This window comes from Coturnix japonica, chromosome Z (genome assembly GCF_054131305.1).
Source record: "Coturnix japonica strain WE chromosome Z, WE-NBRP24, whole genome shotgun sequence".
Taxonomy (NCBI): Eukaryota; Metazoa; Chordata; class Aves; order Galliformes; family Phasianidae; genus Coturnix; species Coturnix japonica.
In genome coordinates, this window is record NC_140702.1 from 46,324,198 (window position 1) to 46,351,697 (window position 27,500).

Here is a 27,500-nt window from a genome sequence, read left to right on the forward strand (position 1 = left end):
ACATTATACCATCCTGGATTTCATGCTGTTTGTTCTACTGTTTCTTTAGACACATATGAAATGTTTGGTTGAGAAACAGGCAGAAGTGAAGGAAGGAGTGCAGAGAAAGCAAAATATTTTCAGGAAAACCTTTGAGTGGAAAACTGAGGAAATGTGAATCCTAGCTGTAAAGAGAACATACATCTATGACTGTGAAAAGAATTCTTAAGTAGGAAAAGCTGGTGGTAATTGATACTCAAAAGTGAAGAGAGTGTGTGTGGAACGCGTGAATTTATGATATGTAGTTTTACTTTCTGTTACAGTAACATTATGTTAACATACTATTCAAATTTTACATGAAAGTGGAAAAAAATGGGGCAATGTTTCATTTTAGGGGTTTGAATTATTTTATGTTATGTTATTCTTTTGTTTTCATATTAGTTGTGGTAGGGCACAAACGTCCCATGGGTCTTGTATTTCAAACAAAACAACAACCTGCAGTCAAATATGCAGGCATTTTAGAACACTGTAATTTTTTCTATACATATTTATATGTTTCAATGAAAAGGAAGGTAATTAGTACCATTTTTTGTTAAGTATTTTATACCAAAATTTATTCTCAAAATGGGAATGTTTGCAGATATGTTTGAAAGGCTGGAATCTTTCTTAGTGCATGACAGTTTTTATGAGCCCCTCTGAACAAACATACTCCGTCAGTTTATTTTCCTTTTCCTTCAGCCTCACTTTTGTCCCACTCTTTCTTTTACAGAGGCTATTACATAGTTATTGTACCCTTGAAGAGATCTCGTGGAAAATTTATCAAACCATGGGAAAGTCCAGATGAAATGGAACTAGATGAGGTACTGCATATTTTCACTGTCTTCCTCTCCCATTTTAAGGAAATAATATTATTACTGATATGCTGTTAATTTACTAGTGTAAGAAGTTTTGGTTGCTAGAATATTTTATGGTTTTATTTGAATTAGCCTACGGGAACTGAAACAAAGTTCAAGTTACTGAAATTAGAAGACACTGCAGACATTAAGTTGCAATAAAGAACACAAAGTGCTTGATCTTGGCATTATTATTTTATTCTTTTTCCTATTGTGAAGTGTAATGTAAAAGTGCAGGAGGTGAAATGAGTTGTCAGAGAAAGCTTAATCACTAGTGATATGAACTCTAATAAAGGTCTGGTTCATTAGTGGTGTATTTGCTAAGCCAATAACAAATGCTAAATTGCATTTTGCATTGCAGTTTAACATTTGACCTTATTCTGGTGCCTTTACCTGATTCTCACATACTATAAGGCTACTGATGAGAAAATGTTTACATTATTCTCCATTCTACTGGCAGTGTGCTCAGGGAAGAAAAAAAAAAAAAAAAAAAGGAATATACAACACTATGTTATCATTTGACACTACAAGTGGCATTTCTTTGAAGAATGGAAATCTCTTCACCTTTGTGACAATCTCAGTAATACTAGAAATCTATTTTATTATTGATAGGATAAATAATCCAGAAGGCTCACTGTCAGGATCCAGTCCAGTCTTCTGGTATACTTAATGGCAATGTGGCACAATCTAAATTGTATTATTCCAAACTGATGGATTGAAGCTATTATTTATGGTTGTAAGCTCTGAGCTCTTCTTAGAGTTGCATATGAAAACCAGATACATAAGAGGTAATATTACTATTAATATTACTACATCTAGGTAGTATTTTAAATCCCATTCAGGTGTCACGGTAACTTGTATATATGGTTGCTAGCTTATTGATGTTTTTATTTCATCCTATTATTCAGTGTTCTTTTGGTGGGTTCAAGACTTTCGTGTTACAGAGATGCCTCACCAAGTACATAGTCAGGAATTCAGAAATCAAAAGGGAATTATGAGCTTTGGAAAAAGGGGAAGGCAACAGAGCTGCTGTAAAATTGTATAGGGAGAAAATTAGAAGATCCAAAGCCCAAGCAGAACTCAGTTTGGCTACTGTAGAAAAAGATGATAAAAGATGCTTTGGTAAATACATCAGTAGCAAAAGGAGAAATAAGGAGACTCTCCATCTTTTATTTGATGAGAGGGGAAGCACAGTGATGAGGATAAGACTGAGGAAAGGAAAGCTTTCCCTCAGAAAAATTTTCCTTAGTCTTTCTTAGAAAGGACAATTGTTCTTAGGGTAACCAGACCATTAATTTTTAAGATGGTGACAGAAAGCAACATGAAGAAACATGAAGTCCTTAAAATCTAGTGGGAAACTGTAAGTTAACTCTTTCTTGTTTTGAATGTTCACAAGTCTGTAGGACCAGGTGGAATGTGTCCAGTTCCAAGGTTATCTAAGAAGCTGTCGCAAGTACTCACCAGGCCTCTTTCAATAATTTATCAGCAGCTCTGACTAACCAGAGGAGTTCTATTTGACTAGAGATTGATGAATGTGATGCCCATCTGCAAGAAGGTCAGAAAGAAAGATTCAGGAAATTACAGTCCTGTCAGTCTGGCCTGAGTAGCCAGGAAGGCCATGGGGCACTTTATCTTGAGCTCCATCTCATGACACATAAAAAACAATAGAAGCAGACAGCCTGGATTTCTGCAAGTCAAGTCTTCCTCACTAGCCTCATCATCTTCATTGACAAGATAATGCATTTTATAGATGAGAGAGAGACTGTGGATACTTCTTATTTTAGTAGTAGTCTCACACAATATTTTCCTGGAGAAACTGGTTGCTTATGCTTTGAAGAAATGTACCGTTCCCTGGGTAAGGAACTGGCTGGGTAGTGAGTCTCAAAGTGTTCATTCAATTTGCTGGTCACTCACCATTGGCATTCCCCCACAGATTATCACAAGGTCTATTTTTTTAATTTTTTTTTTCTTTTTTTTTTTTTTGACATTTTTATCAATGATCTGTATGAGAGAATCCAGTGCACCCTCAAGTTCAAAAGTGGTACCAAGTTTGGCAAGACTGTCAATATGCTTGAGGATATACTGATGCAGCAGTGCAGGCTTGGAGAAGAATGTCAGGGAAGCTGATTGGTAGGAAAGAACCTGGGTGTGCTTTCTGGACAGCAGCTGATTGAACACAGGCAAGCAGTATCCCTTTATGTTCTCAAAGGCAAATGGCATGCTGTTTTGAGCAGCCAGCAGGGTTAGTGGAGTGATAGGCCTCTTGGATCTGACACGGGTGAGAACACATGTCAAATACTGTAATCACTACAAGAAGCCCATTGAATTGCTTGAAAGTGCAGAGAAGAGCAACAAAGATGGCAGAGAACTGGAAGATAAGTGTCATGAGAAGTATCTCATCTATCTGGGCTTGTTTAGTCCCAAGAAGAAGAAACAGAGGAGGGGACATCATTGCTCCCTACTTTAATGGTGAAAATAGTGAGGTTCTCTTAGAAGGCAACAACTGATAATATCTGAGAAATTACTGCTAGCTCCAGAAATAGAAGTTTAGGTTGAATGTTAGGAAAGTTTCTTCACAGTGATTCTCTATTGGAGCAGTCTGCCCAGGGATCATAGGTTAGCTTGGCCTACAGGTGATCTTAATCTCTTTAATGATCTCACCTGCAGTTGTGAGCGCCAAATCCAGTAACATTTTTCCTCTGGATAATTTACCTAATACTTGGATTAGGAAGTTATCCTTGGTGCAATCCAGGAGTCCCCTGGATTTCTTACTGCCTATCACGTTGCTTTCCCAGCAGACATCCAGGTGACTGATATCTCCCATCAGGATGAGAGGCTGTGAACATGATGCTTCTTTTAGTTGAAGCAAGAAGGCCTCATCCACAGCCTTTCCTTGATTAGACAACCTTTAGGAGACTGCCTACCAGTTGTCCTAAAATTAGGGACCACTAGTCCCTAAATTTAACCCATAATCTCTCAGCCTGATCATAGTATCATAGTATCATAGTATCATAGTCTCGTGCGGGTTGGAAGGGACCTTAGAGATCATTGAGTCCAACCCCCCGGGATTCGAGCCTCTGTGTATCTGAGCGGCACTTCTACCACTTGCGCCACAGGGGGATTCGAACCCAGGGCCTCCGGTGTTGCAATGTGGCATTCCTACCACTGCGCCACCGGGGCACAATCAGTTTCTTTGGTAAAATTCAGGGTTTTTTCCTTATTTCTTACTCAGTATTCTCTGAGTCTTGTCTGTCACGTAAAAGCTCATCCCCTTCCCCCATCAAATATGATTTAAAGATCTTCTGATCTGCCCAGACAACTTCCTTCCCAGAATACTGTTGCCCCACCTAGTCAGTTGTATCCCACATGGCATCAACATGTCTGATCTCTCAAAGGCCTGGCCAAGGTCAAAGAACCCAAAGCCCTAAGCATGGCATCATCCATACAGACAGTTATTCAGCTGTTTCTCTTTCTTCTTCCAGGGTCTCGGTCTCCAATCAGGAGGACAGAAGAAAACACTACTTTTGCTTCTAATCTCTTCTGTGTCATCCCAAGGGATTTAAAGTCACTTTTAAATGTTTTATTTTCTTGTTAAAGCCTCCTGTGGCCCCACTTGAAGGAGTAGAAAAGCATAGTAATCAGCTGGCTTCATCATACTCAGTAGTCTTTTCTTGATGTCTCAAAAACACATCCCAGGCAGACAGTAAACCTCTAGAGAGATTATCTGGATGGAAAATAGGGAACTCAAGTACCCCTCAGCAAGGAGTTCCCAGTTACCAGGACCCTTCAACTTTTTGGTGGCACTGGGATTTTCCCTTTTCTTGCATGTTAGTTTGGCCTGTAACCTCAAGTGTAGAAGCCAGCTTAGCATCTTCCCTTTGCAGGGACTTAATACAGAGCTGAAAATCTGTCTGTGTCACTGCATGATATTAAGCAACAATATCTTGCTCTGCACATTTCTCAGAGTGGTAGTTTCCTTTTGGAACCTGATCAATTGCTTTAAAAGTTCATTGAGGTGGGCGTGCTTTTTCTCTTGGGTTCTAAGTGGGACTTCTGGATTCTGGAGTTCCCTTCAGAAGAAGATCAGTAAGACTGTGGCTCCCAAGTCTTAGTTTCTACCTCAGCTTGATTTTTCCTGTTGCTGACCACAACATTTGTTTCAATAGAAGTCAGCTTCTTGCTGTTCCCAGATGAGAAAAAAGCTGTCTACTTTGCTCCCTCCTTGTGTGAACTGCTGTGCCACAACCTGTTTCCTCTCTGTGTTCACTGATGTCCTGGTTGATTGGACTCCCTAGGGCTTGTCTTTGCAGATGTGATGGCGTTACATCATTGCTAATGGGCTGCCCACATCTCCTTGGCCACATTCAGGAGGGCTAGTTGTTCATGGTGGTTCTCTTCTCATCCTGGGGTTCCTTCACTGCAGGATCCTCCTTGCTCACTGCAATCTTCTGCTTAACTGGAGAACACACCTGCACTGAAGCTGGTCATTTCAAAGAAAAACTAAAACAAGAAATTGTTCAGATTGAAAGGGACTTTAAAATTCATCCACTCTAATCCCCATGCCATAACAGGGACATCTTTCCAAGCTACTGAAAGCCCCATCCATCTTGACCTTGAGCTCTTCCAGGCATGAGACATCTACCACTTTTTGGGCTAGCCTCGTCCACTGCCTTATCTATCCCTAGAGGTAATTAAGAGCTACCTGTATATGATGTTGACTGACGTGATACAGTAATGGGATATGGTAGGTTTGGCTGATGACTAGATTTGATCATCATCAAACCTAGATGTTTCTGATTCAGTACGTACACTGTGATGTGAAGACCATCTGCAAGCAGTGATACTCTTCCCATTGAACAGATGCATATTATTTTCAATGTTTATACCAAAATATAAAGAAAATAAGTATCTACAAAGCCAACACTACTTTAGAAACCTTTCAAAATATAAAACACATCTTTCACTGACAGTGATTTTCTTGATTAGAACAGTCTAAGAAGAAAATCTACAGCAATAACAGATTTCATAATCAGAAGATGAACAAATTGAATTATTTGAAAGAACACATTTTTCTTGCTGTTCACTATTTTAATGAAGCATGTGTTACTTCTTGGCAGGTTTTATTTATGTGATCATCCAGTGTGTTTCAAATGTAGTTCTATCTTACTTCTATCCATTAACATCTTCCCTTTAAAAGAGTTGGACTGTAAATGCCATCAGTTCATGATTATAGTCCTCAGTGACATCAAATACAGTTTAAGAGTAAAACTCTGCTGGCAAGATGCATACAATAATGAAAAACTGATTTAATATCACCACCCACTTCTAACATCCAAAGACTATAGTCATATTCAGTACCATTAACAGATTAAAGGATAGATGCCAGATGACATTGAACTTTTTGGCAATTAAATTCTATGGATCTGTGTTGCTGATTCTCATAGCAAAGGGTCATTTTAATCATCCTGCGAGTTGTGGTGCATTAATCTGTATAATAGTTTGATAAATAGCATTTATTAATTCAGAAATATTTGGGTCAGGAAGGGTTGTTTCCCACTTTAGCTGATATAATTGAGACCACATTGTAGAATTAATGGTGGAAGAAATAAGATATGCATTGACTGGAAAATGGAACGTATTTATGATAAAGAATGAAAGCCTTTGATATATCTTTTACAATCATTTCAATATATATAGTAACTATTTGGTGGGGGAAAAAAGAAAGAAAGAAAGAAAGAAAGAAAGAAAGAAAGAAAGAAAGAAAGAAAGAAAGAAAGAAAGAAAGAAAGAAAGAAAGAAAGAAAGAAAGAAAGAAAGAAAGAAAGAAAGAAAGAAAGAAAGAAAGAAAGAAAGAAAGAAAGAAAGAAAGAAAGAAAGAAAGAAAGAAAGAAAGAAAGAAAGAAAGAAAGAAAGAAAGAAAGAAAGAAAGAAAGAAAGAAAGAAAGAAAGAAAGAAAGAAAGAAAGAAAGAAAGAAAGAAAGAAAGAGAGAAAGAGAGAGAGAAAGAGAGAGAGAGAAAGAGAGAGAGAAAGAAAGAGAGAAAGAGAGAAAGAGAGAAAGAGAGAAAGAGAGAAAGAGAGAAAGAGAGAAAGAGAGAAAGAAAGAAAGAAAGAAAGAAAGAAAGAAAGAAAGAAAGAAAGAAAGAAAGAAAGAAAGAAAGAAAGAAAGAAAGAAAGAAAGAAAGAAAGAAAGAAAGAAAGAAAGAAAGAAAGAAAGAAAGAAAGAAAGAAAGAAAGAAAGAAAGAAAGAAAGAAAGAAAGAAAGAAAGAAAGAAAGAAAGAAAGAAAGAAAGAAAGAAAGAAAGAAAGAAGGGAGGGGAGGGAGGGAGGGAGGGAGGGAGGGAGGGAGGGAGGGAGGGAGGGAGGGAGAAAGGAAGGAAGGAGGGAAGCGAGGAAGGAAGGAAGGAAGGAGGGAAGGAGGGAAGGAGGGAAGGAAGGAAAAAAATTATAGCCAGTCAGTGTTTGTATTTCACGCTCCCTCATCTAGTTTCTGTTATTTAGAAAACTGTTTTCCTTCCTGCTTTAGAAAGTATGAAATATATGTACAGACTGAAAATGATAGGACAAGGGGGAATGGCTTTAAAATATCAGAGGACAGATTTAGGCTAGCTGTTAGGAAGAAATTTCTTACTCAGAGGGTGGTGAAACATAGGAACAGGCTGCCCGGAGAGGCTGTGGATGTTTTATCTCTGGAGGCATTTAACGCCATGTTGGATTGCACCCTGGGCAGTCTAATCTAGAGACTCACAACCCTGGTGGAGGGTGTGGAGGGAGCATGTTGTGAAACTTGGTTGATCTTTATGGTTTCATCCAACCCAAACCATGTAATGATTCTGTACTGTGCTATTTCTGAAAAAAAAAAAAAAAAGAAAAAAAAAAAAAAGCAGTGGCCCAGTAAATAATTTAAAACCACAACTGTCTGAGCAATTAGTTCTTAATAGTTAACTGAAGATACTTGCGCATTATATGTTTAGTACAATCTCAGATATACAACTAGTGCCAGAAAAAAATAACATAAAATAAAATAAAATAAAATAAAATAAAATAAAATAAAATAAAATAAAATAAAATAAAATAAAATAAAATAAAATAAAATAAAATAAAATAAAATAAAATAAAATAAAATAGGTTTTCCAACCAAGTATGTTTCAAATATTTTGCTTAGATTATCTGAATAAAAATCTTACCTGGTAACACAGTTCTGGAATTTTAACTCAATTGTGTAACTACCTATTCAAAAAACTTCTTCAGCCTTATTACACTTACCTAATCTTCATTTTTTTTCTTGGATCTCCATTCTTTAAATAAATGAAGAGAGATGCAGAATCTTAAAAGAGCATAAAATATAGTGTATCTGAATATTATGTATTGAAAAATATTAGCTGAGACGGTTTTTTTCTATAACTTAGAATTATTTCTATTTCAAATAGACATCATGAAAAAAATGAAATTTAACAAAAATATTATGTTTTTCACTGTGTTACAGAGCAGAATTGCATTAGATTTGTAAGCAATAAAATCTAAATAAAAGCCTGAATGTTAAGTCCTAAATCAATTTAATAATTTCTGTGAAGTCTTGATATAAAGAACCACAGGGGATATATGTGCAAGTAATGATACTTGGCAGCAACCTCATCTATGTATGAAATATGAATGAGGCCAGAAGTTCATTTGAGGTCTATTCAGTCAGTTGTAATTGATGTCACAGATGATTTTTTTACATACACACAAACACAAACACACCTAAGTTTATCTGGACAAAGGTGATGAATAAGAATGCCGAGTTGTTTTTGTTTGTTTGGTTGGTTGGTTTGTTTTGTTTTTTAATTTGCCCCTTAAATGCATTTTGGTTTACGCAAGCCAATTAAACTCTGTCAGTTGTAGCCAAACAGCTTCTGATTACTTCAGACACTGCATCAAAGTTCTTCACCATTCTTATCTGCTAAATATATCCGTTTTATATTACTAATTCAAATGCAAGGCATGTTTAAGATCAGACATTCTCCTTCCCCTTATAATTTAATCTACTTCTGATTTTAGTACTCCTCGTGGAATTTTGACCTTTTTTATGAGTAATTTAAAACTCATACCATAAATGTGATGTGACCTGGAAAAATAGATAAAAATTTTGTTTGAGTTAGCCACACAAGTATCTTTAAATTCTAGTGGATACCATAACAGAAAATTTAAAACAGGGGTTATTATCTTCAGGTATGACTCAAGCTGTGTATATCTCCTCCTACTTTTAGCTCCTGGCTTCAAGGTAGCACAAAGACTGCTCTGAAAGTAATGCCTCCTCTTGGCTCACAGCTTCAGAGATGGTATGGCAACAGAGTTTGAACCTTCCCCCCAATATTCTGTTACACTCTGTTGCCATGCAGCATTAAGGCAAACTCTTAACTCTTTTATATTCATCAGTGCTTGCTGAACATATATGGAGACTAAACTGTGGATGTGAGCACCATGAGATGGTGACTGGTGCATTTCAGCTGTGGTGACAACAATGTGAAAGATAAGCCACATCACAGACAGTTGTGGATTTTTATGAGCACATCATGTAAGCGTTTATTCATCATCAGCACAAATGCACAGCCAATTGTGATGACTGTTGAAAATAGTGTTTTGTAGCTAAGAATTTGTTCTATCAAATAGTGTTATTGTGCTCTTTGTATCTAATCCGGTTTCCATGGAAACAAATAGGAGATACTTTGTCCAGAGCAACCTACATATAAATATCACTCTGTTGCTTTCTGAATATATACCCTTCAGCTTCAGGACATTTCAGTGTAGTTAGTGCTTAGCTTTCTTTGTAAAAAATGGTTTCATACAAATACATTATTTTTTAAGGGCTTTCCAGTACATTTTGATTTGTCTCTCCCTCATGTTCTGCCCTTTGTATAATATAAGAAGCTAGAAACAGATATGAAAGAAACATTTTGTCTTGTAAAGAAACTGCATGGAATTCCTCTTAATATTACATTATTACACATTTCTTCAGCTCTCAATTTTATACCATGAAAATTTACTTTTGGCTGCTCATAAAACTGTTCGAGTAAAGGAGAAAACTGGACTGCTGGCTGAGATAGCGTCTTTCAGTGATTAACATAATGTCAAATTTTGGCAAGTTTTTTGTTGTTGTTGCTCAGGGGATCAATTCCAGTGTATAAGTTTTTGAGTTGGAACAATGGAATTGATGAAGTTAAATGAATGCAAAAACTTTGCAACAGAAAACAGGCTCAGTATTAGAGCTGAGCTGGAAAGCAGTTAACTGCACACTGTTGTCTACTTACCCTCAATGAGGCAAGTTAAGACAGTTCACCTGAGCTGTCCTATGTTCTTGTTGCCAGCTGGGGTCCACCCAAGCGTACCAAGGGAGCAGGCAGAATTGAATTCCCCGTTACTTTGCATCATTGATCTGCAGTCCTGGTTAATCAAGGAGGTCTCAGGTGACTGGAAACTTGTTAATATGATACCCATCTACAAGAAGGATCAGAGGGAAATTTTGGGGAGCTATAAACCTGTCAACATGACCTGAGTACTGGGGCAGGGCATGGAGCAGATTGTCTTGAGTTCAGTCACATGGTGTGGGTAGGACAACCAGGGCATCAGGCCCAGACAGTGTGAGTTCCTGAAAGGCAGGTTCTACTTTACCAATATGATCTCCTTCTATAACTAAGTGACACAACTCATGAATAACGGTAGGGTTGAGAGCAAATTTCTATGAAGAGCAGCAAGTGCACTGGGATTTTTTGTTCTGTAGAAGAAGGTGCTCATGAGTGACCTTATTGCTCTCTACAACTGCCTGAAAAGAGGTTGTGGTAAGGACGAGAGTTTCTTGAGTTGTGCAACTGGAGATTCAGGTTGGATATGACAAGAAATTTCTTCTCAGAAATAGTGGTGAAGCACTAGAAGTGTCTGCTGAGGAGTCACAGTCCGTGGAGATTTTCAAGAAGATTATAGATGCAGTTCTGAGGGACATGGTTTAGTAGGTATAGTGGTGATGGGTAGATGGTTAGACTGGATGGTTTTGGAGGACTTCTCCAGCCTTAATGATTCTGTAAATGTGTCTAACTTTGGATCTCAGCAGTGCAGATTGTTTCCATGTCTATCTATAGGTCATGCTTGAAACATGCACTCTAGTGAGAAGGAGTATAAATATGCAGATTATTTTATCTGCATCATGTTTTTTTTAAATGATAGTTACAAAACACAAATCTCAAGAAGGGAAGGAAGAAGCTGATTAACAAGGAACATAAGACTGAAGAGGTAATAGAGATTTCCGTGACTTAGAATATGCCTTAAATGAGTGTAAATAGTGGAAATTTCATTTTAATCTCCTTTATCTCTGTCTATCTCTGGACATTTGTTCCCTCCTCCTAAAAAGAAAAAGTATATGATTGTATTAGGATTGTTTGTATGCTGAAAAGCCTCAAATAACTGTATTACCGTGAAAAAAATCTATGATTACAAGATGAGTTTATTGGACATTGAGTATGTTTCATAGATGAAAAATGGGTGGAACAATTTTGTGAACTAAGAAGCCATCCCTTATCATCCAGGAAAAGTTCAGTCTTCTCATAATCAAATCAAATATTTCATTATATATGAAGTGATAAAAGGTATTGAATAAGCATTTATCTGATTTAATAAGTAAATCATTAATGGATTATAACAGTTGAGCTTCCATCCCATCATTAATTAGTGTCTGTTTTACGGATTTGAGCTTATTTAATATTTAATATTATTGCTAATGTGCTGATGTACATTCTAAATTAGTTAATCAGTGGAAATATTCAAGATGAAAAAGTGACATTTTGAAAGCCAAAATATGCAGTTAAAATCTGAAGTGTATTTGTGTGTTTATCTGCAAGCTGGCAGATAATCTTTTTCCTAGATTAGCAGCAAGAAAGAGGTCTTAGGATTCATAGATCTTGATATTTATTCTACAGTGGTATACATACCACTGTATGTTGAGCATATCATGAGGCACACGATTTCTGGTTCTTCTGAACAACAACAACAAAAAAAAAAAAACCAACAAAAAACAAACCACCAAAACCACATATTACTCCATTATATTTATATTTTTATCTACTTAAGTATTTACTTGAAATGCAAGAATATCAGACACTGAAAAATAATTGCCGTGTTTGTACTAAAAGAAATACCTTTGATACATAGTATCTTAACAGGGATGGCAAGGAATATTTTGCGAGAACTCATTTAGTGGTACTGACATGCCCTACATGTAATGTAGATTAACTGCTTTTTTGTACTTGCATTAAATTCATTAGATACATTAAATTTTCTCATTACGTTGGTAATAAGTTACGTTAAAATTGCTTACACATATATTTCTGTTAATGCTTTCTCTCTCTTTTTTTCCCTTCCGTCTTTTGTAAAGCTGCTTAAGGAGATAGCTAGGAAACGCAGAAGCATTCGTTTTGGGAGGGAAGCTGAATTAAAGCCGTATATTGCAGCTCACTTTGAAGTTCTTCCTACGGAGTTCACACTAGGGGATAAGAAGCATTATGGTGGCTTTGAGAATAAACAACTGCAAAGTGGTCAAGAATATGTCTTCTTTGTGTTGGCTGTAATGGAGCACTCAGAATCTGTAAGTTAATGACTAATTTTAGTCCTAAAATTACCTTACCCAATTGGTAACACATTTCTTCAGTGCTTACTCAGGTTTTTAAAGTGTATGTCTAAAGTTAATGTTTGCTGATTTTCAGTTAAGTCTTTGAATTTAATTACGTTGTATGCACCTTGGTGTGTTACTTCAGTGTGTAAGCAAAAGCTAAGGAACACCTTTTATTAGTTGTGCTTTAATCCTTTCCAAATTACATGCTCTGCTGTTTGAGTTCGCTGGCACAGGTTCTGAGGCATGAACTTTACAGGAGTATCTTTCTCAGTGTCTTTTAGAAAGATTTCCTTAATTGACTCAGGACTACAATCAAATATTGATATTGTATATGCAGGATTCATGGAAAGATAAGTTGAATGCACAGCTACAGTTTTTAATTGCAGTAATTTCCTAACAGCTTTATCAGTGAATTGCTAGAAAGTAAGAAAATAATTTGAGGAAAAATTCTGAAGTGAGCTATCAGCTGTCACCCCTCTCCATGTAATATGTTTTGTACTTACTTCCATTTATGGTTGAGTTAATAGGTGTGTAATATATGGGTGGGGGCGAAACAAAAAAGGGAAAGAGAGACAGTGAGAAACAGAGAGAGGGAGAAGGAATTAAAAGGGAGGAAGAGAAAGCAAGAGGGAAAGAGACACAGAGAAAGCAGAAAGAGACAGAGAAAAATAGAACTGTGTCAATGCTCATAAAGATTTTAGCATATGCTGTGTAACATGGTCTAATTGGTTCCTACATCTGATGTACATTCTCTGACACAGCCACTTGAACTACCGCACTACTAGTCTGAATTCTAGTCATATGCTTCCAGCGTGCAATCTTAGAATTGCTGTTTGGTGTTGATTGATTTTATCGAATTATAAACTATGAAGAAGTGGTTTCAATTTGTATAGTTTTGGATACATAGCTTTATTTGAAAATGCAGTAAGTATCTCCTGGAAGCTCTGATATAAGTCAAAGGTTTTCTTTTCTCTCTTAGGCGGAGATTGTTAGAAAATTCTTCTGGTGTTGCATCAGGAGAGTTCTAGAGTTACTATGCAGTTCTTTTCAGTGAGGTTTAATGACAAAGCAAAATCCAGTTTACATATTGGAGAATCATCAATAAACACTCAAACCACAGTCCCTCTTGCATTTTTCTGCTTACTCCAAATGCAGAGACCAAATACAAGTATACACTGTAGGAATATAGGGTGGGTTTTTTTGTGCGTGTGTTTTTGTTTGTTTGTTGTTGTTTTGTTTTGTTGTATATTTTGAGAACTCTGAGGCGGAGAAAATGTCTTAACCAGCTCAGCCACTGAGGGAATGAAATATACATATTCCCTAGTTTCTGGAAAGAGATCACAGACCTGTGATGCCTGGTTTCATGTTTGGCAAGAGAATAAATGAATACTGTTGTCATGTTTACTACCTAGCATGTCTCTGCTTTGCTGGTGTTAGCCATCTCTCACCTTGAACTCAGATGCTCTTGTAGTTGTTGTAGTAGGAAACAAGACCAAATGAAAGGTAAAATATATCTCTTCATAATGCTTTGTGTACTTTTCTGAATACTGCTGTAGAGTGTTATGCAAGGGACTATGCTGTTACCTCATTTTTTAGCAGACTATATGTAGAGCACAAAATAAAGATGTAAAAAGAACACAGCATTGAGATTGCAAGTTTATGAACTGCCCAGCTTGAAGAAAGATAGCAGCTTTGCATTGCTCTATTCATTGCATTGCTACTTTGTGTATGTTTACTTTAGATCTGAGCTAGTATCTTAAATGAATGCCTTTATTCTTAAGAAGGATTTACTTTATTTGTATAGACCATGTATGCAACCAGTCCATATTCTGATCCAGTTGTGTCCATGGATCTCGATCCCCAACCAATTACAGATGAGGAAGAAGGCTTGATCTGGGTTGTAGGACCAGTTCTTGCAGTGGTATTTATCATCTGTATAGTTATAGCGATACTTCTTTATAAAAGGTAAGTCTACCTTTTAGTTTTCTCACCACATGTGTACCTTTCTGCTGCATTGATTATTCTGTTGTGTTGTTCCACACTCCATTATTTGTACTACAATTGTAACTCTCATTATGTCAAGATATAACTATATTTATTAATGGTTCCCAGAACACTGCAGATATTTTAGATTTCTGATTGACGGTTTCCAATCCTTACAGCTATGTGAATACTTTTTTTTTTTTTTTTTTTTTTTTTTGCTGATGACACCTTATTAGCATTTCTGCATTTAAATTGTACTTCCATTTTGCACGTTTGAAAAGAAAATATGTTCTCCTGCATAAATATATACAGATGCACACATTTTTAAAACTTCATTTTAGAAGTGTGATAGCAATGCATTAGGGGTTACATTCAGGATGTTGTTAAGCATGATTTTCTTCTCTGCTCAAGTAATTTGAATTTTCACTTCTGACAGTTGACCTTAATTTGGTAGTATATTATTATGAGTTTGAATCTCTGAACTGAGAGATAAAAGAAATACCGGTAGCTATTTTCTACTAGTCCTACAATCAGATCAAACTTCACTTCTTCCGCTGCACATAACACAGGTGTAATTTTCTATTACTCAAAGGACTTTCTTTGAGCTTGGAATTTGCTACATGAAAACTGCATTTATTAAACCTTAATTTATACTTAGCAATCTTTTACAGTGTAAATGAGTTCAAACAGATCAAGATAGTAACTTTAAAGGACAAAGCCGATTTTAATATTTGCGTATTGTTCTAAGTACATTAAATATATATTGATAGGGTGGAGATTGGGAAATACTAAAAAGATGCTGTAACTTTGTCTTTTGTGGGTGGTGGGATGTACAAGGGATAATTTCCATAGGTAGAATAAGTCTGCTAAATCAAAGGGCTATGATGCCTAACACTAATGGCTGCTTATAAATATTTAAATTCTGCTACCATGTATGCTTTTCTGATCTAAGTGTACTGTGTCAAATGATCTGAATTTACGTATAGAGAGCTGGCTTCAGGTTTTCAAAGGGAAAATTCTCTGTTAAACATAAATAAACAAGCAAATTAAATAACTGTCCAGTAGCAACCTTAGGTTTATAAGAATATCTTTTAAGTCTGTAACCGTACAGAAGTGTAATAGATAGATTGTTATTTGCAAATGCTGTATCATCCTGAAGTAGCTTATTACTGTCTACTATCTCAGCCAGTCCAACTGATTAGACAGCAGTGAGCCTTCTATTTTTCTCACTTTAAAAACTGGCCATTAAGATGCAGTAAAAGAGAAGTATTCTTAATTACCAAGTATAGTTAGGCATTAAAAGTAAAGTATCTCCTTTTCTACAAAAGAACTACAAACAATGACCTATAAAATATTCGTGTAAATTTTTCTGGACTTACTGATTTCTCCTGTGGAACTATAATACAGTTTTTCAATTCTACTAAAGAAAAATCATAGGTATATTTCACAAATGAGCAGGTGGAGTTAATCACAGATAGCACACATGGATTGTCATTAAAAAAAAAAAAAAAAAAAAAAAATGGGGGACACATTTTCCATCTGTTATCTTCTACTGAAACTCTGGTAATAGAATTGTTTAGGAAAACTGCAGTGTCTTGGTCGTTTGTTTTATTTGGTTGGTTGGTTGGTTGGTTTTGGGGTGGATTTTTTGTGTTTTGTTTTGTTGTTTTTTTTTTTCCCCAGTATCATTATTATGGTTGCCATAAGTTGTAGATTTTTAAACTGCACCATTTTAGCAAATTCCTTCTTAGAATTTATGATTGCAGCTTTACCAATCTATACTCAAACATACTGAGGGGTTGCAACAGAGGGATCTGAAGGTTCCTTTTTTTATTAGAAGAATCTTTAGATCTTTATCAATGGAGACAGTCTAACCATGAGACATGAAATTCTGAAGTAACATTTAAGGAGACCATAACAACATGCTAACAAATCTGAATTGCTTTATTTAGCAGAAGGAGTGGATGCAGTAGATAAGAACAGTTTTTTGTTTTTTGGTTTTTTTTTTTAAGTGTATCTAAAATCTGTTTCAGAGTTTTGTGGGGAGACAGGTTGAATAGCATGGAATAATTTTTAATTGCAGGAATAGCACTGCACAGTGGAGATCTAGCATTTGAGCTTGAGAAGATAGTCTCATGAAAATATTTAAGTATTTTATATATATATATATATATATAAATTGAAGAAATGAGAAAATATTCATAACAGTTTAAGTTTTCATTAGGTTAAACAAGAAACATTTTATTTTTAATTGCAACTCAATCTCTCTGAGTCTGAGAAATATTTAAGAGATATGGTAGTGGGAGGAAGATGAATTTGTCTTTTTAAGTACAAAGAGTTGTAACTAAAATAATGGTGAACTGTGTTTAATTCCCTTTGCCTGTAGAAACCACTATGGAAAGACTTGGAACTATTTTGTAATTTTCAGTGTTGCTTTCACATTTTAATTTCGGTCAGAGAGTAGTGCTGACTGAAATTTTTAAAAGAATCATTTTAAGTGGGAAGTCTTGAATTCATTTAAAGCAGATGGTATCTCACATAGTGTGGATAATTTGCCTACTTAGTGTGAAGCGAATTTTAGTTGCACAAAGACTAGGAGTGCATGAATGGAGTCTTTAGTATTTATTTATCAGCTTGAAACAAGTTGTTACTTCTGCATTTACACGTCTTCAAAGCTCAAAGAAAAGATACTGCTTAGAATGATTTTTGGATCTTGTATCACAATAAATCTAAATGTTCACAGCAACTTAATACTTTACAGAATTAGATGGAGAAATCACTGAACAATGCCCTTTGTTCTCATTGGATATAGCTGCAATATAATATTAAACATGACAGTGTCTGATTAATGTTCTGTGTGCAGAAATGCTCACAGATTCACAAAATCATAGAGCCATACTCCTCAAGACAGACCACTTCTCAGCTACAGCATTTTTATATTCCAAGAGAGTTTCAGTGTCTCTGAGGATGGAAATTCTGTAACCACTGTGTGCAACCTGTTGTATTGTTTGACTAAGCTCACAGTAAGGAAAAACAAACAAAAAAAAACCTTTTTACCAAGTTATCATCTGATTTCTTTCTGGAGTTGACATCGCTGCAGATTGAACTGGCTTGGCCAGACATAAGTTGAGTATTCATAAGTATTTATAAGAATGGTACAGAGGTCTTAGGGGAGAGAATTATTCAACGGTATGTCTTTAATCTGTTAGCCTTAAATCTAAGCAGTCAGATTTAAGAATCTAAGTAAATTAACTAATCCTTTTCCTTTTTGTCTTATTGTTGCCCTCAAGAAAATATGGCTTTTGCTCATTCAAACATGGAGTAGAATATACAAAATAATGTTTATAAACGAAATCTGAAACAAAAGAAAACTGTTAACTAGATGGAGTGATATTGTGAACTAAGTTGTCCAGAAGCAATACATGCCTCTTATGGGGACTGCTACTTGGAGAAGAAATATCTCAAGCTCGTTTTGATAAAGTGCTATATTGCTGGACAATATAGCCTAAGGAAATATATAGTAAATCCTTCAAATTCACTTTTGAATGTGCTACTCTTTTTTTTTTTTTTTTTCAAATCTGAAAAGGTGTGTAATGCTTCACAGGATAAATAAATGTTTATGATTACCTTCCTTTTCAAGGTATCATCAACATATTTTCTTATTATTTTATTATTTGTTTTTGTGAAGTGATTTTTAAAATTTTGTTTTCTCTCTCCTTTTTTTTTTTTTTCTTTTCCCATCTAGTATGAGTTAATCTTATGTATTTAACCTTGTTTGTTCCTTTCCTTTCTTTCTTTTACTCATTCTTTTTCTCCCATATCCCCCACCACCCTCTTTCCTCTCCCACCTCTCATCTCTATTCTCTCCAGGAGGAAAGACAGTGGAAAGTGTTTCAGTGTTAGTGGCACTTTGTTTATCTATGTAATTTTATTTTTCTATAGCTCGAATTAAGCATTTATTCTCCAGTATTTCAAAATTCAATGTGGAATTACTTTGAAAACAATGTCAATAACACATATTTTTATTAACAAAAGATTCTCTTTTGATTTAACCTGCATCTTCTATTTGTTCTTTGATTCCCAAACTGTCATTTTGTTTTTTTGGGTTAGATATATGTCTTTACTATGTGTCAAAATTCCTTGTACTCCCTGTCGCCATGTTTAACCTGTTTGATGATGATAAACCAACATTTAGCCTTTTCTCTCCTCTTTGCTGCATTGAAATGGAGTAGTAAACCTGACAGGTGAGGACTGAACAATAATTAGTCTTCATTTAGCCTAGAAATGGGGTAGCTGGAATAGAGAGAGAAAGGGGAAAAGAAAGTTACCATAATAATGATCGAGAACAGAGTGTCTGTCAATCTAAATGAATGTAGACAGTACTGTGTCAGTATGAAGGCAGTTGCAAGATATTTTACATTTTTACAACACTTAGATTAGCTTAGTATATATGGCCCATTCTTTTTTTTTTTTTCTTTTTTTTTTTTTCCCTACATCAGGTATATTTTAATGAAATAGCACAGTTGCATAATGTACATATGCTTTTATTTGCATTTTCATTAAATTAAGACAGTGATCTTTTATGTAAGAGCGGCTGCTGAATGAATGTGTTTTTATGGTTGAAGTGTGAATTGTCTGAAAGAACTCCATAGAACTCATTATACATAGATCAGCTGCTGATATGCTAATGCCAGTGAAAATTGTGTTGTGAATTGTCCTGATTGGATTTTTTTCCAACTGAAACTGTTATTATCTCTTTGTGTAATCTGATGAGATACAAAAGATAAAAGGCTCCTAAGTGTGCTGCTGTAGAAAATACTCACGTATCTGATCAGAAGAAATTCTAGTGCTTTACATACATGAATGAGAAACTGTGCTGCCTAGAACTCACATGTTAATAGAAGGTAATGAAGGTTGTCTCTGGGCAGCTCTACTGGTACCTGGACTTCAGAAGTAGAAAATAAAGCTAAAAATACTCCTTGAAAATGGATAGCTGCCTTCTTCATCTTTATTCAGAAAGAAAGAAAGAAAAAAACAAAAAACCTGGAACATTGTGCTGCTCTGTGATAGGTTAACATGAGTGCTAAGGTTTTAGATTTTTTTAGCAAGAAAACTTTTTTTCATAAATTATACTACTTTCAAACAACAAGAGTTTCTTCAGCAATATTGCTGTTTGGTTGTTTGCAGTATTCTTGTTGAAAGAAATCTTGTTGGATCCACTTTTCCCGGGATGACAACGGGTGTTCATTATTTCAAGAACAGGGAGAAATCAATCAGAGCACTTTTAAGAGTGGAGCCCAGCAGAGTAATAACAGTTTTAGCATTGCCACATTTTGCGTGAGTCAGAAAACAGAAAGCAAAAAAGTAGAATAGTCATGCATTAGACCAAATGCTGGAAAGCTGGAAAAGATTTAGCAACTGAAAAACTCAGAATCATCTAAGTTCTGTTTTCAGAAAAGCAGTTATTTGCTACCATTTCTATATTCATTTTATATTTTGTGAAGAATTTCAGCTTTTTCATTCAGAAATTCATAGAGGATAAGGGAAGAAGGATTCCACAAGAAATTCAACATTAAATTTCCTGATTCCTGAGTGAAAATCCAATTAGAAATTCTTTATGAAATACAGTTATCTATGTTTTGCAGCAGAAAGTAATATCCTCAAGAAACCGGGGTCCATTTTACCCAAACAGTCAGACCCAGAACACTGATGGCGTCACTTCTCTCTAGATAAATGGAAGTATAGATGAAATGGCTTTTGTTTGTTTTTTTCCTTCTCTTTTTCCCAGATCATTTTAGACAGATTGACAAGAATACTAAAGTTTCTCTGGAAGTCCTAACTTGATAAAAAATATTTGGGTAGAATCTGGATCTTGAAAAAGTATGTGTGATCAGATGCATGAATTGAAATGCAGCTCAATAGAACAGATTCCCGCTTCCTAGAACATGAAAGGACTGAGTGTCTTCTGTACTGTTCTCTTTCATTCTTTCAGAATGCAACTCATTTTTTATAATTTTATGGTTAACAACTCAGACTTGTATTTGTCTACTTAACACCTCATTCTCACATACATTTCTTCACCATCTCCATACAGGAAGAGGGCTGAATCTGATTCTAGAAAGAGCAGCATACCCAACAGTAAGGAAGTCCCCTCTCACCATCCTACAGACCCTGTGGAGCTGCGACGCCTTAATTTTCAAACTCCAGGTGAGAGGTAGTAATATATGACCAAAGGCCCTGTGTTCACAGACTCTGATTAGTTACACTGTTACAAAACAGAATGGTTGTTTAAAATATATGTATTTTGATTGCTTATAAGTATTTTGTTTGTTTGTTTGTTTTGTTTGTTTGTTTCCAATGTATTTCTCTGATAGGTTTGGAGATTGTTCTTTAATTTCTATATTTAAAGAAAAAGCCTAAATTATAGAGTTATTGTTCTGTAGAAAAGATTCACAATTCATGTATGTTGTGTACATGCACTAAAAGTACAAGGTAAACCTAAAAACACTGGAAAATTATTAGTAAATGCTCATCTCTTTTTTTAACTATGTAGTTATATAGTTGCTTGTATATATGTGGGTTTGTTTTTTTGGTTTTTTTTTTGTTTTGTTTTTTTTGAAAGTAAGCTTCCCCCTTATCTGTTGCATTATCAAGTTATCCACCAATATCCCTTTTTTATCCCTTTTTCCCTTTTTTTTTTTTTTTTTTTTTTTTAAACAGTATTTGTAAAATACAGATAAGGCAGGGCATGTAGAGAAATGGTCATTTTAACGGTCTTTTTAAATCAAGCTATGTTAGAATGGATCAAAAAGTAAAATAACATGACAGGGATTCTGAAAGTTAGAAGTAATACACTAAAATATTTTATTAGCCATTTACACTTATATTTATTAAGCGTTGCTTCCCTAAATACTTTCTAGTTTACTAGCCAGGAAGCACAAGGGAAATACTTAAAATAGTATTCAATTTTTATTGATGCTTTATGAATAGATATTATGTTTTCAAAATTACCTTAATTTTAATAGTGTTTTATTCCAGCAGATTTCATTTCTGTTAGCAATATGGTCACACACAGTCTTGGTCTGTTGCAAATTACTTACAGAACCTTCTTGAGAATTATGTTTGTCAGAACAGTGAAACTGGGCATAAAGACCCAAAATCCACAGTATATGACCATAGGTAGAAATGCATATGGCAGAGGTAGAAAATGAAATGTTCTGAGGCTTGCCTTAGCTTTTCCATGATTTGTTCCAGTATAGTGAATGTTCAGTGAGTGCTCTTTGGCAGCTGAGGCATCTCACTGATCAAAAAAGAACTGGAGAGGTGTATACTTTTCCTCTCAGCACTGTAGTTCATTTGGGAAGCTGGCAGTTTTCTTCCAAGCTAGCTAACAGTCCTTTCTGTTATGAGATTTCTTTCATGCTCTAAATATTTTTCACAAAATGGTGATTAAATTGCCAGAAAATATATATAACATAGAAATCAATTTTATTTTTTTTTTCCTACAAAACTTAGACACAGATCAACCCATTATGATATTCTGCAAGCAATGAAATATCTATCTATCTATCAAAATCATATCCTATTGTGGTCAATGAATTGAATCCAGTTGGCAGCCGGTCACGAGCAGTGTCCCCCAGGGCTCAGTGCTAGGACCACTTATGTTTAAAATCTCCATTGAAGGTCTTGATGAGGGGATTGAGTGCACCCTCATTGAGTTTGCAGATAACATCAAGTTGGGAGGGAGTGTTGTTCTGCCAGAAGGGACAAGGGCACTACAGAGGGACCTCAACAGACTATATCGATGGGCCTAGGCTAATGGCATGAGTTTCAATAGGACCAAGTGTCAGACCCTGCATTTCGGTCACAACAACCCCAGGCAACCATACAGGCTTGGGGAGGTGTGGCTGGAAAGCTGTCTGATGGAAAGGGACCTCAGTGTACAGATGGATAGTTGGCTGCATATGAGCCAGCAGTGTGCCAGGGGTCCGTGAAGGCCAATGGCATCCTGGCTTGTATCAGGAATGGTGTGGTGAGCAGGACTAGGGAAGTCATCCTGCCCCTGTACTCGGCATTGGTGAGGCCTCACCTCGAGTACTGCGTTCAGTTTTGGGCACCTCAGTACAAAAGGAACATGGAGGTACTGGAGCAGGTCCAGAGAAGGGCAGCAAGGCTTGTGAAGGGCTCGGAAAATCAGCTCTATGAGGAGAGGCTGAGGGAGCTGGGGCTGTTTAGTCTGGGGAAAATGAGGCTGAGGGGAGATCTTATTGCTCTCTTCCAGTATCTGAAAGCTGCTTACAGTGAGAGCGAGGCAGGTCTCTTCTCAGAGGTGACAAGTGACAGGATGAAGGGAAATGGCTTCAAGTTGCACCAGGGTAAGTTTAGGTTGGATTTTAGGAAACACTTCTTTACAGAAAGAGTAGTTAAACACTGGAAAAGGCTCTTCAGGGAGGTGGTTGAGTCACCATCCCTGGATGCGTTTAAGAGCTGTTTGGATGTGGTGCTCAGAGATATGATTTAGCAGAGAGTTGTTAGAGTTAGGATACTATGGTTAGTCTGCAGTTGGACTTGATAATCTTTAAAGTCTTTTCCAACCTGAGTAATCCTGTGATTCTGTGATTCTTTATCAGGAGATTTTATCTTGCTGTGTAACACTTGATAATTACCTTGTTCTTAGTATGAGATTGTAGCTGCAGTGAAGTCAGTCTACAGTTTCTATGCTAGCAGAAACAGAATTTCACTTAATTTGCAATAGGATATAATTTTGTTTAAATCTTCCTGAATTTAACTTAGATAATTAAATGCTGCTGGGATGTTTATCCAGCTCCACACCCTACATCTATTAAGTAATATGTAGGACAAGTCTTTTCCAAGGCAAATGTAGAGTAAATGCAGAGAGGTTGTAGGTTTAGAATGCTAGCTTTGTTGTTTTTGCATCAGAATTGATTATTTGACATTATTACTGTAACTATTATCCATTTATTTAACATGTGGAAGTATCCACATTTACCTTGAAGCTTTTCAGGTACACTAGTTGCTTACCATAAAAAAACCAAAGACAGAAACAGAAAAGTTTTTGGTGAACCCATGATATGAAGAGATTTAAGGGAAGAATGTATAAATAATATTGGCATATTTAGATTGTCAGTTCTCACTGTGAGAAACACTCTCTATGAGAGAGAATAAGACAATCCTATAAAAATCAGGGAGGTAATCCTGTAAAAGACTTTTAAACAAGCTCTTTTTGAAAATCCTGGAAATTATATTTTTTTGTTCAAGGAAGAGAAAATCAGATACAACTATCAAAATAACTTGAAAAATGATCCCTTGTTGTGCTAATTTTGCAGCTTTAACTACTAGTGCAAATACTCTCAGTACAATTAGTTATGCATGGCTATTTGAAAGAAATTATTAGGAAGTGGTATTTTATCTTCAGCAATATCCTTGCAGTGATTTTGGCAACACTTAGTTGTACTGTTAATAACATTGTCACTTCAACATGAAGATATAATAAAAATCCACATTGTAAGCTAACAGCACAGAAAATATCTTGCTTTCTTATCACTTTTTTCTTGTCTTGTCAATATGAAATTCCATTCCGCTCTGATCTTTTACTTGCCTAAGGGGTTTCCTATTTTACTTTGTCCGTGAAGGGTAAAACTCATTTCTGGCTTTACTTCTCAGGTGGAGAACTCCACAGGAAAAAACAAAAACAAAAACAAAACAACAACAACAACAAGAAAAAACAAACAAACAAACAAAAAAGACATTTTGTCTTGACATTTGGAATAGCCCGCAGTTCTACATCTGAGAACAAGATCTCATGTCCATATGTGTAATCCAAAAAAATGTATATTTTATAGATAAGTCCATATGCTAGTGAGTGGGTCACAGCTGTACCAAGTTTTCTTTAAGTAAACATGAAAATACTCAATCTCTTAGTTTCATAGGGGACTTCATTTAAGAATCTGTTATTCTTTTGTAACTAGAGTAGCTGAGGGAGAGATAGTCACATTCTTTCCATTCTACGATTTTCTGCAAAACATGGGATTAACACTATCACCCAGGTGCACAAATTTCAACTCTTTATGCCACGTGGGAGGGTAAAGATAGAGAAGGGGTAATAATTAAGCCTTCACAAAGGGTTCCATGAGATGAGGAAGAGCAGCTTTGTACAGAGAAGAATAACTGATGTTAAATGGTTTGAGTGGGTTATGACAGAGCTAAGGCTTGAGGAAAGACTTCAATCTGCCAATCAGCCAAAGAAATGAATTGATTAATTTTTGAAAAATGGCTGTTTTTTCTTCTCATTTAAGTGTAGTATGTGTCATGCTTATAAGTAAGTTGGCTAATTGGATGCCAATTAAACAATTATCTCATTATCTCTTATAAATTAATAAGGTACTTTGAAATACAAGGAAAAATAAAATAGAATTATTGCAGCCCCAAATTGAAGATTCTGCTTTTTAATTTGGTACTAAATGTACATGAACCTCTTAGTCTTTGAATTCCACAGGAAAAAAGTGCAAGTAACAAAGGTGGAAAAAGTGATGTCTGGATTTAGTCACATGTTTTAGGAGGAAAGTTCTTCCCCATGGTCTTTGTGCACAATTTCTGTTTGTCGTGACAAGGCAAAACCAAAGGGGAATAACTTCCTCACAGTGAAGTTCCAACATGTATTTCACACGTGTGAACTTGACTCATATGAAGGATTTAAGCACCTTAATTGAGATTTATGTTCAGCATGCAAAAAAACAAAAACAAAACAAAACAAAAACATTTCTGACTTCTCACTTGTTTACTGTCTAACCTAGAGGTAAACCTAGAGGTAATAAAAATCTGCTTAGCTGAAAGGTGGAGTTTAAGATTCTGCTGCTCTCCAAAGTTATTTTTTTCTTCCTTGGATACTAACTAGTGATTTTGTAACACTCTAATGAGCCAAGCAATTTTTTAGATCAGGGTCTGAGAACTTTTCAGATTATTTCTCACTGTAGAGATCTTTTATAGCTGACTGAGAGTGGGTTTCTCTGCTTTGATACACTGGGAATTTTGGCATGTCTAAGCCTGATATACAAGAAGAATTACTTTCCATACAGAATAATTAATCCACCTTAGAATTAGTCTGGAATAAATGTTGCTTCATTTTGCAGTATTTTATGCATATGTGTAACTATTTAAAAACAGTTATTTCAGAGTAACATATTTCTCCAGAGATTTTAAGTTTAGTTCTGTAAGCAAGATCACTCTTAGTTAACAGAAAATTTAAAGTAACAGAGATTTGTGTATTTAATACATGAAAGGCATTCTGGATAGAGAATTCTTACTAAAATTAGGGCCATCTTTCATCTTTTCAATTTCCCATGTCCAAATTGTACATATGTTTTTATTTTTCTGACAAGCGGAAGTCTCAACCATTACTGAATCCCTCCTCTTTCTATAATGGGTCAATATTTTAATGCAGATTGGTATGTAGGAGGGCATTCTTTGTAAATGAATAAAAATATGTAATGAGTGAACACAAAATACAAGAGCAATAATTTTATTTAGGTCTTTAATATAGTACATTTCTTATAAAAATATCTCTGAAAATGGTATATTCCATTTTCATTTCCTCTGAATAGTATTCTAGCAGATGTTCATGATACTTCTTTTTTAATTAATTTCTTATTTATTGTGGATAAGTCAACATATATGTCCAGATTTATATGTTACACAGATGTTTTTAAAAGCCCTTAGTATAAAACACTGACAATAACACAAAATCCTAGTTTAATACACTATTGACAAGGCAAAAACATTCACTTGTTTCCGTTAGGTAAAGAATTGCGCTGAGCAAATATAATGCCTGGATAAAGACTGCAGGTAAATTCTGACCTTACTTTCCCAGCTGTGCCTTAAAATTTTGGCACACATGGTACCCCATGCTTTTAAAGTTACATGCTCTCTACAGACCAATCAGAAGATATTTCTACATGGTAACTTAAATATACATACATTTTAATTTAATTCCTATAGAAAGCTACTATACTAGGCTGTGTAAGATCAGTTGAATTTGACAATTTTCTACCAAGACTGGAAATGAATGGTCATTATAAATGCAATTTCAACTGTGTTTTGCATGTATTATTTTTTTTTTCTATTGATTTCCTCTGCCCCCCCCCCCACCCCCCCCAGCAGTGTTTCTTTCTCTTAATTTCTTATCATAAGGAAAGTGTTAAAGCATGAATTTGGCATGGTATTTCTTATAATTTAATAGCATGTCACAGAACTTGTTGAAATTTAACTGTATTTTGTCTGAAATCCTTTGTGTTTTTGTAGCATATGTTGATTTATGTGGAGAATTGTCAGAAAATAAGTGTATTTTGTTATTTTTAGCCACAAAAATAAGTACTTACCTGTGTTTTGGGTGGGGTTTTGAGTCGACTAGGAGCCTGGTGCTTCTACATGAGGTAGACTGAGATCTTAACAAGTTCATTCATAGCATATTCTATTATGATGCTTGTCATGATTCACAGACTGATTACATCACAAACGTTTTCTAGCAGTTCTTTTTAAGAAAATAGCTAGTTTTAGCATCTTAGTAGAACACACTTTGTATATTATTTGAAGCAAGTTCAAAAGTGCTTAAATATAAATGTCTAAAGTAAATCCTGGAGAAAGGGTTATATATGTGATCAAAAATACCAAGTTTCAGAAGTTTTGAGTACTTTTATTTTCTTATTAAAAAGTTTTTACATCAAGTTTTAATTTGTACAAAGTGTTTAATATGAATTCTCACTTTAGCTGACATGTGGAGGAACACATAAATAAGAACAGTTTAAAAGTACTGGATAATCAGCATTTAAAAAAAAAAAAGAAAAAGAAAAGAAAAGAAAAGAAAAGAAAAGAAAAGAAAAGAAAAGAAAAGAAAAGAAAAGAAAAGAAAAGAAAAGAAAAGAAAAGAAAAGAAAAGAAAAGAAAAGAAAAGAAAAGAAAAGAAAAGAAAAGAAAAGAAAAGAAAAAGAAA

General features: G+C 35.3%; 1 protein-coding gene across 50 annotated transcripts in view; it reads left to right on the forward strand.

Moving 5' to 3' along the window:
- The window catches only part of PTPRD (protein tyrosine phosphatase receptor type D), a 1,031,962-nt gene that overhangs the window by 926,001 nt on the left and 78,461 nt on the right, over positions 1-27,500 (forward strand). For 21 of the 50 annotated variants that reach the window (XM_085529953.1, XM_085529959.1, XM_085529949.1 and 18 more), the window contains 6 exons: positions 749-839; positions 11,071-11,136; positions 12,275-12,484; positions 14,316-14,476; positions 18,724-18,738; positions 20,589-20,701. In XM_085529953.1, the coding sequence (XP_085386079.1) occupies positions 749-839; positions 11,071-11,136; positions 12,275-12,484; positions 14,316-14,476; positions 18,724-18,738; positions 20,589-20,701 (656 nt within the window). The remainder of the gene's footprint in view (positions 1-748; positions 840-11,070; positions 11,137-12,274; positions 12,485-14,315; positions 14,477-18,723; positions 18,739-20,588; positions 20,702-27,500) is intronic. The other 29 variants (XM_085529986.1, XM_085529976.1, XM_085529987.1 and 26 more) reach the window with 3 other exon arrangements.